Source organism: Montipora foliosa, chromosome 11, assembly GCF_036669935.1.
Source record: "Montipora foliosa isolate CH-2021 chromosome 11, ASM3666993v2, whole genome shotgun sequence".
In the NCBI taxonomy this organism is placed as follows: Eukaryota; Metazoa; Cnidaria; class Anthozoa; order Scleractinia; family Acroporidae; genus Montipora; species Montipora foliosa.
In genome coordinates, this window is record NC_090879.1 from 27,298,293 (window position 1) to 27,314,507 (window position 16,215).

The following is a 16,215-nucleotide window of genomic DNA, read 5'->3' on the forward strand; positions in this document are numbered from 1 at the left end:
GTTCTTCACGATAACCAACGAGAAGACACTTTGTTTCAGGGTTCGCAGAGCTCTTCTCTCCCTCAGTCAAGAGAAGAGCTCTGGGGTCGAGATAATCCGGGTACATGCTTGAGAAAGACAGGAAGGCGTGCCTAGGTAAATTATTCCTCATCCGATTCACTGAATTGTGCGTACTAGTGGCCAACATTTTAGAGGTTTGCAGGAAATTTCGATATCTCAAAATGACGAGCGACACCTCCCGACGATTACATGAGCATCTGTATGGAATGAGGTTATCGTTCTATTACTGAGGAGCGTGCCATTGAACAACGTTTTCCAGAGAGTTATCACTGATCTACAGTATCTAGGTCTGAGCACAAACAAAGAAATAGAATTTGAAGAGTTAGTTTTAAGTTGTTGTGACGATCTCCTTAGTGGCAGTTCTTACAAAAAATAAACTACATCCCATCTTGTCCCGTTAGCTTAGTGCGTATTAAAATTAGGAAGACGAAATTCTACGACTCTAGACTCGATTCCCGCCTCGAATCCAATCGAATCTTAAAGCGAATGCTACGTCGTTTAAGATGAAGCGAAAGGAACAGTCAGTTTGAGATAAAGAATTAAATGCTACCCCATTTTAAACAAGTGTTTTGACATAGCGCGAATCGCCAAAAACGAGCGCGACGCATGAGGCGAGATGGAAAGTAAACAACGATCTTGCATGATTCTCGTGTCTGGTGATTCGCAATTGGCTAAATGCTGCTAATTCTTATCATGCCATGACATAATATTCGTATGTAGTTTTTATTTAGTTTTTTTCTTCTTCTTCTTTCTTTCCTTTTAGATGTTGATGAGTGCGTTTTGGGATGCCACATGTGTGATCACATTTGCCACCACACTGCAGGCAGTCTTAAATGCAGCTGTCAATCGGGATATATTCTAATGGCAGATCTCACAACTTGCACTGGTAATGTAATTGGAACGTTTAAAGTATTTCTATGACCAAAACAAATCAATTTTTCTTTTTCTTTGCATCTCAAAACTATGATAACTAAACACTAAGTGACCCCAGTTGTAAGGCTTCCTTAACAAAACACACCTGTTTATTTTAAATGGAATTTTCCCATTTAATGTCCGCGATTACCGGTACTAACTCTAGAATCTTGAGAGAGCTGGATCAAGGAGAAAATGACGTGAAAGACTCATTAGTTTAAGAATGCAATGCGTGTGTACGCAGCAAGGGAGTTCCGCGCTTTTAGACTTTTAAACTCGTGTTTTGCATATATAATAAGCTGCATTTACGAGATGAAATTTTAAGCTTGTGAGTAAATGACTTCTCATTCTCTAGATCCAACTCTCTTTGGTCCAATTGGTCAGTTTTGAACGTGAGTAACGGCGGACAGTGAAATCCAGACCTTAAACTCAAAGTAAACAGCCTTTGGATAAAAATCAAAGCTCACTGAGCTTGAAAATTTTGCCAGTCAGGTGTTAAGCAAACACAATTTTAAAATCAGTAGGACTCAAGTGAATGGGATTTTTTTGAGGAGATACGTAAAACGAAGTTTACTCGATTGATAATCAGAATGGCTGGCTGACAGCCTAACTGGCTAAATGACTGACTGACATTAAAGGGGGAAACTTTTTTTGTGTAATTGACTTAATGGCTGACTGGCTTGCTGATTTCCTGTGACTGGGTAAATGAGTGTCTGGTTTGACGACAGGCTTAACCCCTGACTGACTGATTGACTGGCTTTTTTCACTCACTAAATTAATTATTTGTCTTCTCTTTTTCACTCAGATATTGGCAAGTGCACAGAGCCTCGTCATATGTGTAATACGCTTCAAACGAAAAGTACGATTGCGACGAGCTCGTTTGGCAGAGGTATGCAATTATCACGACAATAAATACGTTTTGCTTAGAGCATGACAAGTAAAAAATTAATGATCTTTTTCTTGGAATTTGATGTCTTCATAAAAAGTATTCACTCAATACTATGTCAGACTAACGTGCACATGCTTGAAAGTATGAAAGTGAAGTAGGGGTACACGTTTGTAAATTTTGTAATTCCGGAGCCACTTAAAAGCTTAGTTGTAGAAAAAACTAACCCTTGCAATCTACAACAAGTACTTTTGAAGGGGTTATCCCCCTCTCCACCCCCACCCGCAAACAAGTTAAAAGCAAAGCAAAAAATAAAATGACGATCATATTGGCATCCCAAGCAAATCCTTTATTGTTGTAGTATATTTCATTTTGACTACTTAACTTTTCCAGACTGTCTCTAGCTCACCTTAATATTGTTTGTTTTTATGTTTACACCAGGACGAAAAGAAATCACTGTTTTCATGGACGGAGTAGCAATTGAGAAACACATGCAAACCTTTTGAAACCAGAGCTATGTCGTCTTTTTTGGATACTATCCACACTGAAGCTATCGAAAAGCAAACACCCTTGAAAGGAAACCCTTTTAAAATCGGTGCCCATTCCTAAAAACTGTAGATAATTATATATACACAGTTATTACATCTAATCACCGACTTTAACACTGCTTTCTTTTCAGGGTGCTTGCTTAATGCCTGGGGTTTCAATATCGGTTTTCCGAGTATTTTCGTTTTCGAACCTTTTTAGTAACATTTTTCAAAAAATAAACATTAATCTACAGATCTCTACCTTCACAAACTTATTTTGTATGTGCGTTTGGAAGACACATTTTTATACATTTTGTAAATTGGAGCATATCTATGATTTCTAATAAGGTTATATGATGAGCAAATGGACAGTGAATTGTCTTATCCAACGTTAGATGGTTTCCTTACTTACTTGACCCATAAAGGCCCTGTTACACTCGCAATTTTTCGAGCAACTTGTGTCTCAATTTTGTTTCGACAAGAGTTCTGGCACTGCAAAGCTATTCGCTTGACAGTTGTTACAGTGGCCAACGTTTCTTGCAATTTGTCTCGCTTTCGATGATCTCATGAGGTTAAAGGAACATTTCACTGGCTGATGACGCAATCCGTTGAGAAAGACGTTACAGGGCAGATTTCACAGCACGCATTGCTTGAAACCTTCTTTGCTAATTTGCGTAAACCAATGCGCAAAGTAGCAATGGATTCTACTTTCCCCGAAGGGTTCTGCAATTTGTCTCACCTTGTTTTTGGTAATGGTAAAGTGTGCAACTTGCAACTTGTTTCGCTATGGCGTTTCAAGAGAAGTTGCATGAAAGATCGCAAAATGCAACAGAGCCTTATATTAAATTAAGGTTTCAGTTTAAAACGTATGTTAAACATTCGGTTGCGTTACATGACCCGGATATCCAAATACCATCAGTGTGACCCTTGCGACGGAAATGGTCTAAATTATAGGCCATAGTATAGGCTGCCTGTAGCCTTTCGTTCCCTTGAGGCTCAAATCAACACTTTCAACCAACTATACTATTTGGAAGGATTGAATCTACCCCAATTATTTCACATAACATCAAATGTTATGGTACCAAATGAAACACCAATCATGCCTTAACAAGGTGCAATTTTGTGACGTAAAAGTTTATCATAGCAACGAAAAAGCCTTCTAAAAAATTGCCCTATATTTTGTCTTCAAAAGCTTATATTTCAGAAACGAACTTGGTGACCCCCATTTTTTATTGCAGTAAAGTGGTTAGCAGGCTAGGATAAATCTCTCTGCAGAGGTATAAAAAATTCTCTGAAGCGGAATCAGGGCCACCTTAAAATTTTCCAGTTGTGAAGGTGGCTATGAATCTGCTCCAGATATTTTTTTCTAACTTTGCAGCGGATTTGTTAGTTCCTTAACTATTATTCCAGAAATTGAACTACTTTCGAATGCAAACACATTCTTTCACTTTGCTTAAAAAGTAAGCCCTATAAAGAACTTGGAAATTTATTAAGAAAAGAAAAACGTCTTCTTTATTGCTGATGACTTCATTCATTTGTTATGCAGAAGAATAGGAAAAAACATTCACCCGTTGTTTCCCTTCTATTTTGTGATCTTTGAATGTTGCAAATGTTTCTCTTTTCCTTATCACGGTAAAAGCCTGATGTTAAGGGTCATCTTTTCTTTCGAAACTGGCTTACACTCATACAACAAAAACAGTTTTAAAGAACTAAATAAAACATGATTCTTAGCAACTGAAATATAGCACTATCATTTTGATCGCCACTGAAGCAACACTGCCCTTTGAAGTTATATAAGAAACGAAGTATCAAAATAACGGGGAATACTGGTATTTTACTATAAATCTAAGCTTTCTGTCATAATTTTACTTACAATAATATCAGTCTGTTGGCTTAGTTAACGCAGTAAACTTCTTCTAAAACTTTGGAGCTTGTTCTACTGGCATAACGATGATTGTCAACACGTTCTAATGTTTTTTTTTTACAAGTTCGGCAATCACTGAAGCGTCAGCCCTGCCAGGTAGTTTTAAAATCTTCGACATCGATTCTGGAAAAAGAAAAAAAAGCCCTAAATTTAGCTGGTTCTTTCGAGCATACACGTACAATACGCCGATGCGAATGGCTACGTGCAGGACGATGCTGTCATCGAATTCCTTACAAAAGATGAAGTTTAGAGATCTATATATGGGAGAACATAAACACCAAAAGAGACATCACGACGTGATAAAATGAGCCATCTTCACCAGTTAAGAAAAAGTCAGAAATGGCTGAATGAAAATATTTTGTCCACCAATGTGAAATGTATCCTTAACGCTACTGTGCATGCGTGATAGGCATGTGGAAATTACATTTGTGACTAAGGCATGTTGGGGGAAACTTTGAATTGTTTATACTACGAAGCTGGAATCTCGTTATCATGCCATCTTAGGCCTATTTGATTCCTGTCGTCAGTTTTCCAGTTTGAAAGTATTCTTGTTTTCTGAGTTAAACTCGAACTTCACTTACCATTTTTTTGGAAATTCCAGCGTGACATCATCGCCAACCAGCACAAATGGCGCCCAGTGCTTTATAGCGCAATACTGCTTTGACTCTCGGAAAGATTTCATTGCTTGTTGAAGAGCTGTACTTGCGCTTTTTCCATGTAGCAGGTGCTGGTAGAAGCTCCTCATGAACAGCAACGTTACCTCGTCATCAATTGCCCAGAGTGACACCAAAACAGACCGAGCTCCAGCACACAGGAAAGCCCTTGCAATTCCCACCACTCCCTCAGACTTCACTTCTCCCCGGCCACTGTGACAACAGCTCAGCACAACTAGTCTTGCTCGAAGAGAAATTGTCTGAAAATCCGACATTTTCAAAATGTAGTCTTCCTCTTTCGGAATTGGCGATTTCCGTTCGGCATTTGGGGCTAAAGCAATTTCTCCCGTTTTTTGGCATCCATGTGCTGCAATGTGAACTAACGCAACTGATTTCATACTTTTCAGCACCTCAGATTTCGTGGCACTTTTTCCAGTCAGCGGTGTTGTCTGAAGAAGTTGTCCAATCATCTCTACTTCTTGTTTTGCGCACGGAAGCTGTTCCAAAATGGGCTCCCCTTTCTTGTTAGTAACTTCCTTCAACCACGGATCACCTACAAGCAGTGTGCCAGTCTTACTGTGGAAGTCTTCAGGTGCACCAACGATCACGTTAAAAGCGGTCAACGAGGGAACGATGCGGATCCTGATAGATTCACTTAATGCAGAATATGGAGCCAAGCAAAATGGTCCATCGGGAACAACGATTAACTCATTTCCTTGGAGCAAGTCTGCAATTGGCCCGAGTAAGACATCATACAACGGCTGTAAAGAGTTAACGGAGGATGAGGATGATAGAACTGTTTTCTCAGTGATAAGGTTTTTGCTGTGAGACAGGTCACTGCGTAGTGGATCCAAAGAACGATTCTCGCATCTGACACCATCCCTTACGCCGATCCCTTTCAAAATAGTTTCCATCAACAAATCAGCACTTCCATTCGCGATTTCGTTTTGCCGAAAGCTGAGCTTGCTGTCTTTTCTTAGCACCCAAAACGTGATCTTGTTCTGGTCAAGTGCCACAAAAACGGCTTGTGAAGGTAAATGCTCTAATGCAGCTGTAAGAGTTTGATTCGGAGCAAGTGCAGAAAATGACGGAAAGTCAATGCCGTATTGATCTTTCAAAATATCCATCAAAGCCTGTGCTCGACCTTTCTCAGCTGCATACAAAGCTTCTTCAATCTCTCCACTTTTTAAAAGTGTCCTCCACAGAGCTGTGTATGACAGGCGATAAGAATCACGAAAACTTATTTTCCATTCATCTTTTGACTTCAGACTACGCCTTGTTTTATCAAAATATTTTATACTTAAACGATAGCAACTGAGTGCATTACTCAAGGAGCCCAACATTTCATGATCATGACCTAGGGAATACCACGCGGTTCCCTCTCCTATACAATCTCCAATTTCCTTGAAAATACTAAGACTGTGTTCATGGTACTCCATCGCTTCCTTAAAATAGCCTAGATTGCAATATGCACTTCCAAGATTTCCATAGCCTGATCCCTCCCCAGTCCTATCCCCTACTTCTTTAGCAATACTAAGATATTTTTCGAAGTACTGAATGGCTTGTTTAAAATTACCTAGACTAAGATAGGCATTTCCCAGATTTCCATAGGCTGATCCCTCCCTAGCCCTATCCCCTACTTCTTTAGCAATACTAAGATGTTTTTCGAAGTACTGAAAGGCTTGTTTAAAATTACCTAGTCTAAGATAGGCATTTCCCAGATTTCTATAGGCTGATCCCTCCCCAGCCCTATTCCCTACGTCTTTAGCAATACTAAGATGTTTTTCGTAGTACTGAATGGCTTGTTTAAAATTACTTAGACTAAGATAGGCATTTCCCAGATTTCCATAGGCTGATCCCTCCCCAGCCCTATCCCCTATTTCTTTAGCAATACTAAGATCTTTTTCGTAGTACTCAATGGCTAGTTTAAAATTACCTAGATTGCGATAGGCAATTCCCAGATTTCCATAGGTTGATCCCTCCCCAGCCCTATCCCCTACTTCTTTAGCAATACTAAGATGTTTTTTGTTGTACTCAATGGCTTGTTTAAAATTACCTAAACTAAGATAGGCAATTCCCAGATTTCCATAGGTTGATCCCTCCTTAGCCCTATCCCCTATTTCTTTAGCAATACTAAGATCTTTTTCGTAGTACTCAATGGCTTGTTTAAAATTACCTAGATTGCAATAGGCATTTCCCAGATTTCCATAGGCTGATCCCTCGCCAGCCCTATCCCCTACTTCTTTAGCAATACTAAGATGTTTTTCGAAGTACTGAATGGCTTGTTTAAAATTACCTAGACTAAGATAGGCATTTCCTTGATTTCCATAAGCTGATCCCTCCCCAGCCCTATCCCCTACTTCTTTAGAAATACTAAGATGTTTTTCGTAGTACTCAATGGCTTGTTTAAAATTACCTAGCTTACGATAGGCAATTCCGAGATTTCCATAGGCTGATCCCTCCCCAGCTCTATCCCCTACTTCTTTAGCAATACTAAGATGTTTTTCGTAGTACTCAATGGCTTGTTTAAAATTACCTAGACTAAGATAGGCATTTCCCAGATTTCCATAGGCTGATCCCTCCCCAGCCCTATCCCCTACTTCTTTAGAAATACTAAGATGTTTTTCGTAGTACTCAATGGCTTGTTTAAAATTACCTAGCTTACGATAGGCAATTCCCAGATTTCCATAGGTTGATCCCTCGTCAGCCCTGCAGCCTTTTTCTATGAAAATATGTAATGCTTGTGCATATTTTTTTATGGCCTGTTGATAATCAGGTAGGTTGAGGTAAGCAGTGCCGAGATGAAAATGAGCCCTTGCTTCACGATCCCTGTCTTCTACACTTATCGCAATGGCAAGCTCTTGCATTCGCTGCTCTACCGCTTCTAACTTCCCATCTACCATTTTTCAATAACTAAATGACAATGACAGTTTTTTCGATGAGATGATCCAATGTCAAATCAAGGATGAAGCTGGAAGGAAAGAAAAGTAAAGACGCTGATGTTTAATCTGCTCTTTAAAGTAATAAAAGGTTATTCAATATTATGTATTCTCTGTTACCAAGTTGAAACGTTGAAATCGACGGTACTGAAAATTATCCATTGCTGTTCATTACGTATCTTACCACTCAGTCTTTTTTTTTTGAGTTTTCAAACCACTGCAGAATTTTTGCATGAGGATTTATCCTCCCTTATTCTCCCCATAAAGTTGGCCTTGTTTCGATAGAAACCTCACTGCTTTTCTTATTCAAATTCAAACTTATTAGCAAGAGAACATCATTAACATAAGAAAAGCAGGGAGGTCTGTATAATGACAAGGTCAACTCCAACCTCACTTTCATTTAAAGGCAAGGTAACTAAGCACATAACTGTAACAAAAACTCTCTTTAATCGAATTTTCGAATGGTCATAAAATCTCTTATTATTTTACATAATTTTTTAACCTTTGTATGCCGATTTCTAGAAGCCGAGCGACCCAAAAAGGTGATCCCCCGAGTACATACTCATTATTCACTCAACAGAATATTGGGTTTCTTTTTTGTTAATGACGAATGCATAAATAGGTTAAAGGGCAAAAGAGGTTTCAGAGTGCAACTCGGAAGTTGCTGTGGCAACAAAGCGATGGAAAGATTTTGTCGAGTATGTGATAAATAGAAATTTGTATGAACTTGCTCCTGCATTTTGTGTTTGATGGTCACTCGTGATCGGAAAGTCCTCAAGTTGCACTCGCCAGGGGAAATTTCAACCTTCACTCGTGTCCGTAAGTCACGAAATACATTCGCGTTCATAAGATTTCCTATACACTTACATATTACATTATTTATACACGGTAAAATCTTAATTATATATTACAGTGAGAAGTTTCATTACAACTTGACTGTTTTACAAGAGTGTCATGTGGGAGCCCGACCGACAGCTGCTATAAAGTTGGTCAATTTCCCCTTTGAAATATCCTAGGGAATCTAATTTCCGTAAGCCGACGAGCAAACGTATCCGTAAGAGTGCCCCGCTATAACAAAAAGCACGCTTCCAATAATTTGTGCGTGGCATAGACAACTCGAGTTTAGCCTCAGAGTCTCTAAAGTTATATTGTGTAATGCGGGTATAAAATAAATTCTGGAGGTACGCTGGGGAGAGACCTTTGATCATTTTAAACATCAATATGGCTTTAGTCTTTTTCCGGCGTGTCATATTAGATTGTCCCAATTAACCATATTTAAAAGGAAACTGGCACTTTGCGTCGTAATTGGTCCTGGCAATCGCCCTGGCAGCTCTGTTTTCAAGGTTTTGGCGTTTATCACTTAAAGTTCAGTTGCAATTGCCCCAAACGGAGCTACAATAATCAAAGGTGGGGTAAGATGAACCCTTGATAGATTTTGAGGGCAGTGCCTTGTTCTGAGATAAATGGTCTTATACTTTTAAGGGCGGCTGTAGTTGTAAATATCCTCGTACTAATTTCATCTATAGGTTTAGACCATGAGAGGTGGTCGAATTGTCGAGGTTGAGCCAACCTTCGCTTTCAAGATCGTGTAAGGGATGACCTGCAGTATTACCGTATCCAAGTGAAGGGGTTAAAACACGCATGGGTGCCTGAAGCCGGGTTACAGCCGAACTGTGCCTTTCGACACCATTCACATTGTTTTTTTTTTTCTTACTTCTGAAGCCACATTTTAAGAGGTGGTAAGGTGTTTCTATAAGCACCAAGCATTTTAAAGACTTGACTGGAAGTTTTAACTTCCTGTAAAATCTAACATGGACGAATTTGCAATTAGGTTATTTGAGGGAAACGAAGATTAATTTAAGCAACATAAATAAAACTGACTTCCGCTTTAGTTTCTATCAATAACGGAATAAACCCTTCCACGGTTCAGTTTGACCGCCATCTTGGCTGGGGGGCAAACACGTGCACGGCTAAATTTACAGTCAATGTATGGGATTTTTGCCGACTTTGAACCGCTGTAGCGCCGCTCAAAAGAGACAGATTTCAAACTTTTGCCACTACTTTAAATAGTTTTATTGATATCATTCATTCAACAGAAAATAAGGCTATTAAGGAGGGTAAGACGTCCGTAAATTCGAATAATAAATCTCGCTCATGTTGCTTCTAATTTCGCGGCAATTTGCCGTGATGATTTTGGAAGGGTTTGTATGGAATCTTATATGTAAAAATTCGTTTATGGTCTTTGTAGCCTGAATCTGTTCTTCATTTTTCATAAAAATAATCTCAGTATAAATGTCTTTTAAAAGACACTTTTAAAAGACACTATCACTGTGGAAATCCGTCTCTTTTTAGCGGCGCTACGGCGGTTCAAAGTAAGCCAAAACCCCATTCATTTACTGTACACATAGCCGTGTTTGCACCCCCAAGCAAGATGGCGCCAAAAACCGTTAAAGGGTCTATTGCCTTTGGTTTAAACAGCTTTAAGATTTAAGCCATGAGTGGGTGCAAAAATCAATCATTTTGCGCTAACACATTCAGCCTTTTACTAAAGGATAATCCGAACAGGAGATATGAAACAGGAACTGTTTAGTCACGGCCACTTTCAATGGATGAGTAAGGTTGACTGTAGAAACGGGCGTATTAATGGGACCACAGAGCACTGAATAGTGAAAGAGGGGAAATTCCCTTCTTCGGGATGCAATTACAACAGGCCAATATCTACATATTTGAATCATGGATGACTGCAGCTTACGAATAATTCCGAATCACACCCACCTTTTTTGATAAGTCATCCACTGAGCAAAACAGTCCTGCTTTACTTGCTTGATCATCAAACAAATAAAATCAAATAACTCATGTCGAGTTTGGCAGTTGAAAAATTCAGCATCGCGTTGCCAATGAAAACCGAGTGAACTAGAATGCTGGCACAATAGTGAACTAACGCTTTGGAAAGAACAAGAGCTTTAAATATTCCTTCTGAAAAATCAGTTGCTTCTTGAATCTTTACGCATTCGTGCCGCCTTGTTTTGCATTTGACTTACCAATTGCTATATGGCAAAACGCGTTTCAGTTAATCAGAGAGGTCTAAACGTTACTTATCACTAAAAACCCAGCACAATGACAACTTAAGCAAAAAAAAACTTAAGGGAGAGGACTCGTCATAAAATGTCCCATTCATTTATTTGATCATAGTTGACTGGGTGTTCACAATAATTTATAAATGCACGCCAAGGATCAGCGGTTCATTGAGAAAGTTAGAGAATTTATTCATCAGCTATTGGAGCTTTAAAATTACAAACTGTGAAACATCATAAGGCTATCACAAGTAGAAAGGAATTGCATTGCGTTTGGGTAAGAACATAATACTCTATGTTCGAAGCCTTTTTGACGGGGAAGGGGCAGGGGCATTGAGGTCTATTAGAGACTGCAAACGCCCCTCCCCTAAAAAGAATCACCTAAAATCGCTTCTACAAACTGAATATCTGAACATTCCAAATACATTGTTGATGCATGAATGATATGGACTAAACTTATTCATGTTATAGTCAAGTATTTCTGGATGCCTTGGTTGTGAATAACGCCTATCCTCTAGTTTGTGTTTTTCGGCTTAAATGTAAGAGATCCAGATCCCCGGCAAAAAATTGTCCCTAAGTGGGTGGTAATACTTATCGCAACAGAGGACTTAAGGTAGTTGAAGAGAGCGGAAAGAAAGGTTTCGCTACCAAATGCATGAGTGGTATCGATAAGGCGGGACAGTGAACTGTCACGAGAAAAGAATAGCGACAATTAAATAGTCATTTATGCTTCATGCTTCTGACAATCATACAGTCTGACTGGTATTGTTGGTAAGGCATTGCTCTGGGCGAGCTCCGTTTGCTGGGACACAAATCATACCACATTTTTTTGGGATATTTTGGCCAAACCCTGATGGGCTTGGCCGTTTATTGAAAATCAGCATGGCCATGGTAACCTAGGAAATACCCAAATATAGAAGACATGATACCAGCAAAGGTGAGGGGACACACGCCATCCACAAGAAAGTCAAAATAGGGAGGGTGGGGAGGGAAAATTGATTTGACTCTGTTGAATCAGCCTCCGCCTAGCTTACACAAATGGTGAATGATCTCCAGAAAATCCCGGATGACAGAAATGCCCAAACTGTAACATGGGAAATAACTAACTAAGCATGTCACACTCAGCATAAATCCATTTATTTCCTCTTGGCAATAAACTTCCTGCATCGATGCAGTTTTCGAATAAGTTAAAAAACAAGAAAGCCTGAGATAATTTCATTTTGAGTCGTTGTATATCGTGTTATCGTGTTAGACTAAAGATGAAAGGCAAACATTTCGTGTAACTCTAACATAACGGTTGTGACGAGAATAAACATTTTTATAGACTTGCAAAAATCGGGTTTCTTTATCTAAACCTCAATAAGATGGCTTTTTGGACGCCCTAAGACGTAACGAACTCGGGAAAAACTCCGGAATCAAACAGGATGACAAGTTAGGAACATCCTGCTTTTGGGCCATAACGCTTGACTGGTTAGGCAAAATTGCCAGGTACGAAAACTTAAAAGTAAATTAAGTCTAAGACATAATTATAAAAGCTAAAGTTTACCACGAAGCAGGACTTAAGCTAACATCGATCAACGATTTACTTCACCACTGATGCAAAAGACATACTTCAATTGCTACTATGACCAAAAAATCAATTCTCCTTTTCTTTGGAATTCAAAACTATGTTAACTAAACACTACGTGACCCAAGTTTTAAGCCTTGATTTCAAAAAGACACGTGTTTATTTTAACTAGAAATTTTCCTTTTTAATGGTCCGCCATTACTGACTTTGAAATATTTGAGAGAGCTGGATCGAGGATAGCCTGTGTACAGCCGCCCGCTCTCCGAAAAAAGAAATCGGAGAGGAGCGTCTGTGATTTACCGCTGGTAATCGTGTTCCGGAATAATTTTGCAACATTATTAAGTGATCTACGCTGACCAAAATTTTCGTGGCTCTTATTTCGTTGGAGCTAAATTCTCAAAATGGTGGTCAATGAGGTAGATTCCAAACGCGCATTGAAGAGCGTCTCCGATAGTTTTAAGATACCTTGGCTTTATAGCATAGAAGCACTCTTTAAAGGAAAGGATGTATTTGCAAGCCTTCCAACCGGGTGCGGCTCTGATCTTCAGAGCAGCACAGATCGTTGCCGATGAGCTGTTATTTTCCTCGATGTGTTCACATCTCAGATCTTCCAGGGCATTACGCTTTGTAGATTGTGCTTGAGAATGGCTAGAGGCTGGTCCGAGCAAGGTGTTGGGATTACATTAAATGGTAAGGAATAGCGGGAGACGTTTTCGAGTGGACAATCTTTTAAATAGTGCTCTATTTACTTCGCGAAGAGTGCTTTCGTTTCTTTTGCGCTGACAACAATTCCTACAAATGTACGTCGAATCGATTTCCACTTTACATGAACTCCATAGACAACAATTCCGCTTGTACTTTAAAAGAAAAACCCCTTTTACAATCAAAAAGATTTTTGTTCGTATTTTGTACCGTGCTCAAAGTACACACGAACTCATCGTAAAATCCCTCACGGTGGTTCTCACGGTGTTGATGTGGAGAAATAAAAATAAAAGCCAATCAAAACTCGTTGTTTCAATGATGTAATGATCGATGGGTAAAAACCAATCAAATCATTTTCCTCACATTCCAGGAAAAATCACGAGGTATGGAACACGATCATCAACGGTAAATCACAGACGCTCCTCTCCAATTTTTTTTTTCGGAGAGCGGGCGGCTGTACACAGGCTAGATCGAGGAGAAAATAACGTAAAAGACTCACTAGTTTAAGAATGCAATGCGTGTGTACGAGGCTTAATTAATATGCAGCACGGGAGATTCGGGCTTTCAGACTTTTAAACTAGTGTTTTGAATATAAAATGAACTGCATTTTAAGCTGGTTAGTAAATCATTATGACGTCACTTTCCCTAGATCCTACCCTCTGAGGTCCCTCGGCCAGTTTTGAACGTGAGTAATGGCGGACCGTGAAGTCCAAAATTTACACTCAAAGTAAACAGCCTTTGAATAAATATCCAAAAGCAAAATTTTGCCATTGAGGTGTTGAACAAACACAAGGAAAATCTGAAGAAAAAACTTTTGTTCAATTCAAACAGGCGTTACCGGCGGTTGTTTTGTAAAGCCTGCAGGCCTAGGATATTGTTCATTCGTCCTGAATTTTAATCACAGCCGTTGGCGAACCGGTATAGTCAAGCACACAACGCTAGTTTCAATACCCTTGAAGTATTAAAGTATTTAAAATCATTAGGACGAACTTGAAAATTACTGACCTTTTTATCCTGAGTCACTCAGAAAGACACAGCATAGTAATTAGAGCGCGACCAAAGAACGAAATCTGCAGTCTGATTAAAAAAAAGGAAAAAAAAAGAAACACCATTAACGAAATGGCAATACTTTTTTTCTTGGAATGATCGGCACCTCACAAATAGCTTCCTTCGCCTCAATGTACTAGAAACATACACTTAGTTTCCGTTCCTTTGTGAAACTAATCTAAGAGATTTAGCGTGAATTAAACTTTAAAAAAAACTATAACAATCTGTAATGGTGTCAAAAGCAAAACACAGGCATTTGTATCTTTAAATCGAGTTCTAAGATACAGTGACACGAAAAGCTTAGCAAACAGAAGAGCATCCCTTGAGCCACCCTGATCTCGATTAACAATCTGACCATAAATGCATTGTTTCTAAGTAGCGATGTTCGGATGGAATTGATTGTTCCTAAACCGTTCTATAATCTGTGGAGCACTAAGCTTACCTTTTGCAAATAATTTAAAAGACTGCGTTTAAACAATGCAGAGATTACAGCAGGACGAGAAGACAGCAGTTTGGAAGAATCGTTCTTGGCGAAGGCGCGGAAAGTGATTTGTTCAGTTGCAGTTTTGAATATATAGCGGAAATTGTTCTATTATCAGCTCTGTGATGTCACGTTGTTTTGACTCCTGCATTATCACAAATAAACGGAAAAAGAAATTACCCCCGCTAAAGATAAAACAAAAAGAGTCTCCTGCTTTAAGAATACCCGACGATTTAGTAAACATGCTCATCTAACTAAACCAGCACGCCTATTTATTCTGCTCTCAGAGGTTTACGGCAAGGGAAGTATCGAAAAGGAAGCACTCGAAATCGAAGAACATAGCACGAAGCACCCCAAAGGTCTAAATCGAACTAAACACCCTAAGTCGAAAACGAAGTCGAATCCCAACTCGAAAATGAAGCACTCAAACCTCGAAAACGAAGCATCCTAAGTCGAAAACGAAGCACCCTATTTTTGCCATTAGAAGATCGCATTGACCAGAGGGAAAAACCAAATTTAATTTTTAATCAGAATAAATAACAACTTGTTACTAAAGATCGTTTTTCTGCTGTTTCTTACTATATCCTTGAGTTGACAAAGTTGGGTACGCAGCACAAAACCACTATGGTCTTTAAATCCTTTTTAATGGTCTTACACCCGAGTATTTAAGCGTTGTATTTATCAATCGATCTGACGTTACTAATCACTGAGGGACTCCATGAACAAACTTGCTGTTCCAATACCATTTTTTTGGAAGACAGTTTTAGCTATAGCGGGGCGGTGCTTTGGAACAGCTTACCTTCTGAGCTGCGGCAGGTAGAATCACTGAATAAAGTAAATATACATACACATACATACATGGAAAAAAAAGATAAAAGAAACCTTAGGAACATGGACGCAATATAAAAATAGATTTCAAATAATTGTTATGGGGGTATAGGGAATCGCTCTCTTATCTCATATTCTCCTGGTCCTAGCGACCCCTCCCATGTATAACCCTTTTTTTCTTGTTTTTGTTAAAGTTATACTTAGAACTGAAGACATACTCTGTATCTTTTTTTGCAACCGGAATTCACTCTGGTCGCACAGAGCGCATAAGCGCCGCATCTGGGACAAAAAAGTTTATAAGCGCCGCCCTCGAATAAGCGCCGGACCCCCGATGCGGCGCTTATTCGAGGAATTCCGTATAACCAATGTAATCTCCTTTCGAGTACAAACTCCAGCAATAAAAAATTCAAATACGCTTTATTCTTCATCAATAACTGCCTATGACGGCGGGAAGTCAACGCATGTGGTGAAAAGCGAAAAGCGGCTAATAATTTGTTAGGAGCTGGTAACTGAATTGACTGCTCGAAGCGAAGAAAGTTACAAAATGCACTGAACTGCACGAAGCGAAACTTCTAGATCTGCTCACAAAGCGAAATTGTGGTATAGCAACCCTAT

At 39.2% G+C, this 16,215-nt stretch overlaps 1 protein-coding gene across 2 annotated transcripts; it reads right to left on the minus strand.

The window, feature by feature from the left end:
• Nucleotides 1-2,197: 2,197 nt before the first annotated feature.
• On the minus strand, nt 2,198-14,823 carry LOC137974635 (tetratricopeptide repeat protein 28-like). Of its 2 annotated transcripts, XM_068821552.1 has the most exons (5): nt 14,734-14,823; nt 14,250-14,321; nt 7,619-7,933; nt 4,891-6,169; nt 2,198-4,432 (listed from the first exon to the last, which is right to left on the minus strand). In XM_068821552.1, coding segments are annotated over exons 3-5 (1,527 nt in total). In that variant the 5' UTR covers nt 7,866-7,933; nt 14,250-14,321; nt 14,734-14,823; the 3' UTR covers nt 2,198-4,431. The 2 variants fall into 2 exon arrangements, with proteins under 2 accessions (XP_068677653.1, XP_068677654.1); XM_068821553.1 differs by lacking the exons at nt 7,619-7,933; nt 14,250-14,321; nt 14,734-14,823 and having other exon boundaries at nt 4,891-6,915.
• Nucleotides 14,824-16,215: the final 1,392 nt, after the last annotated feature.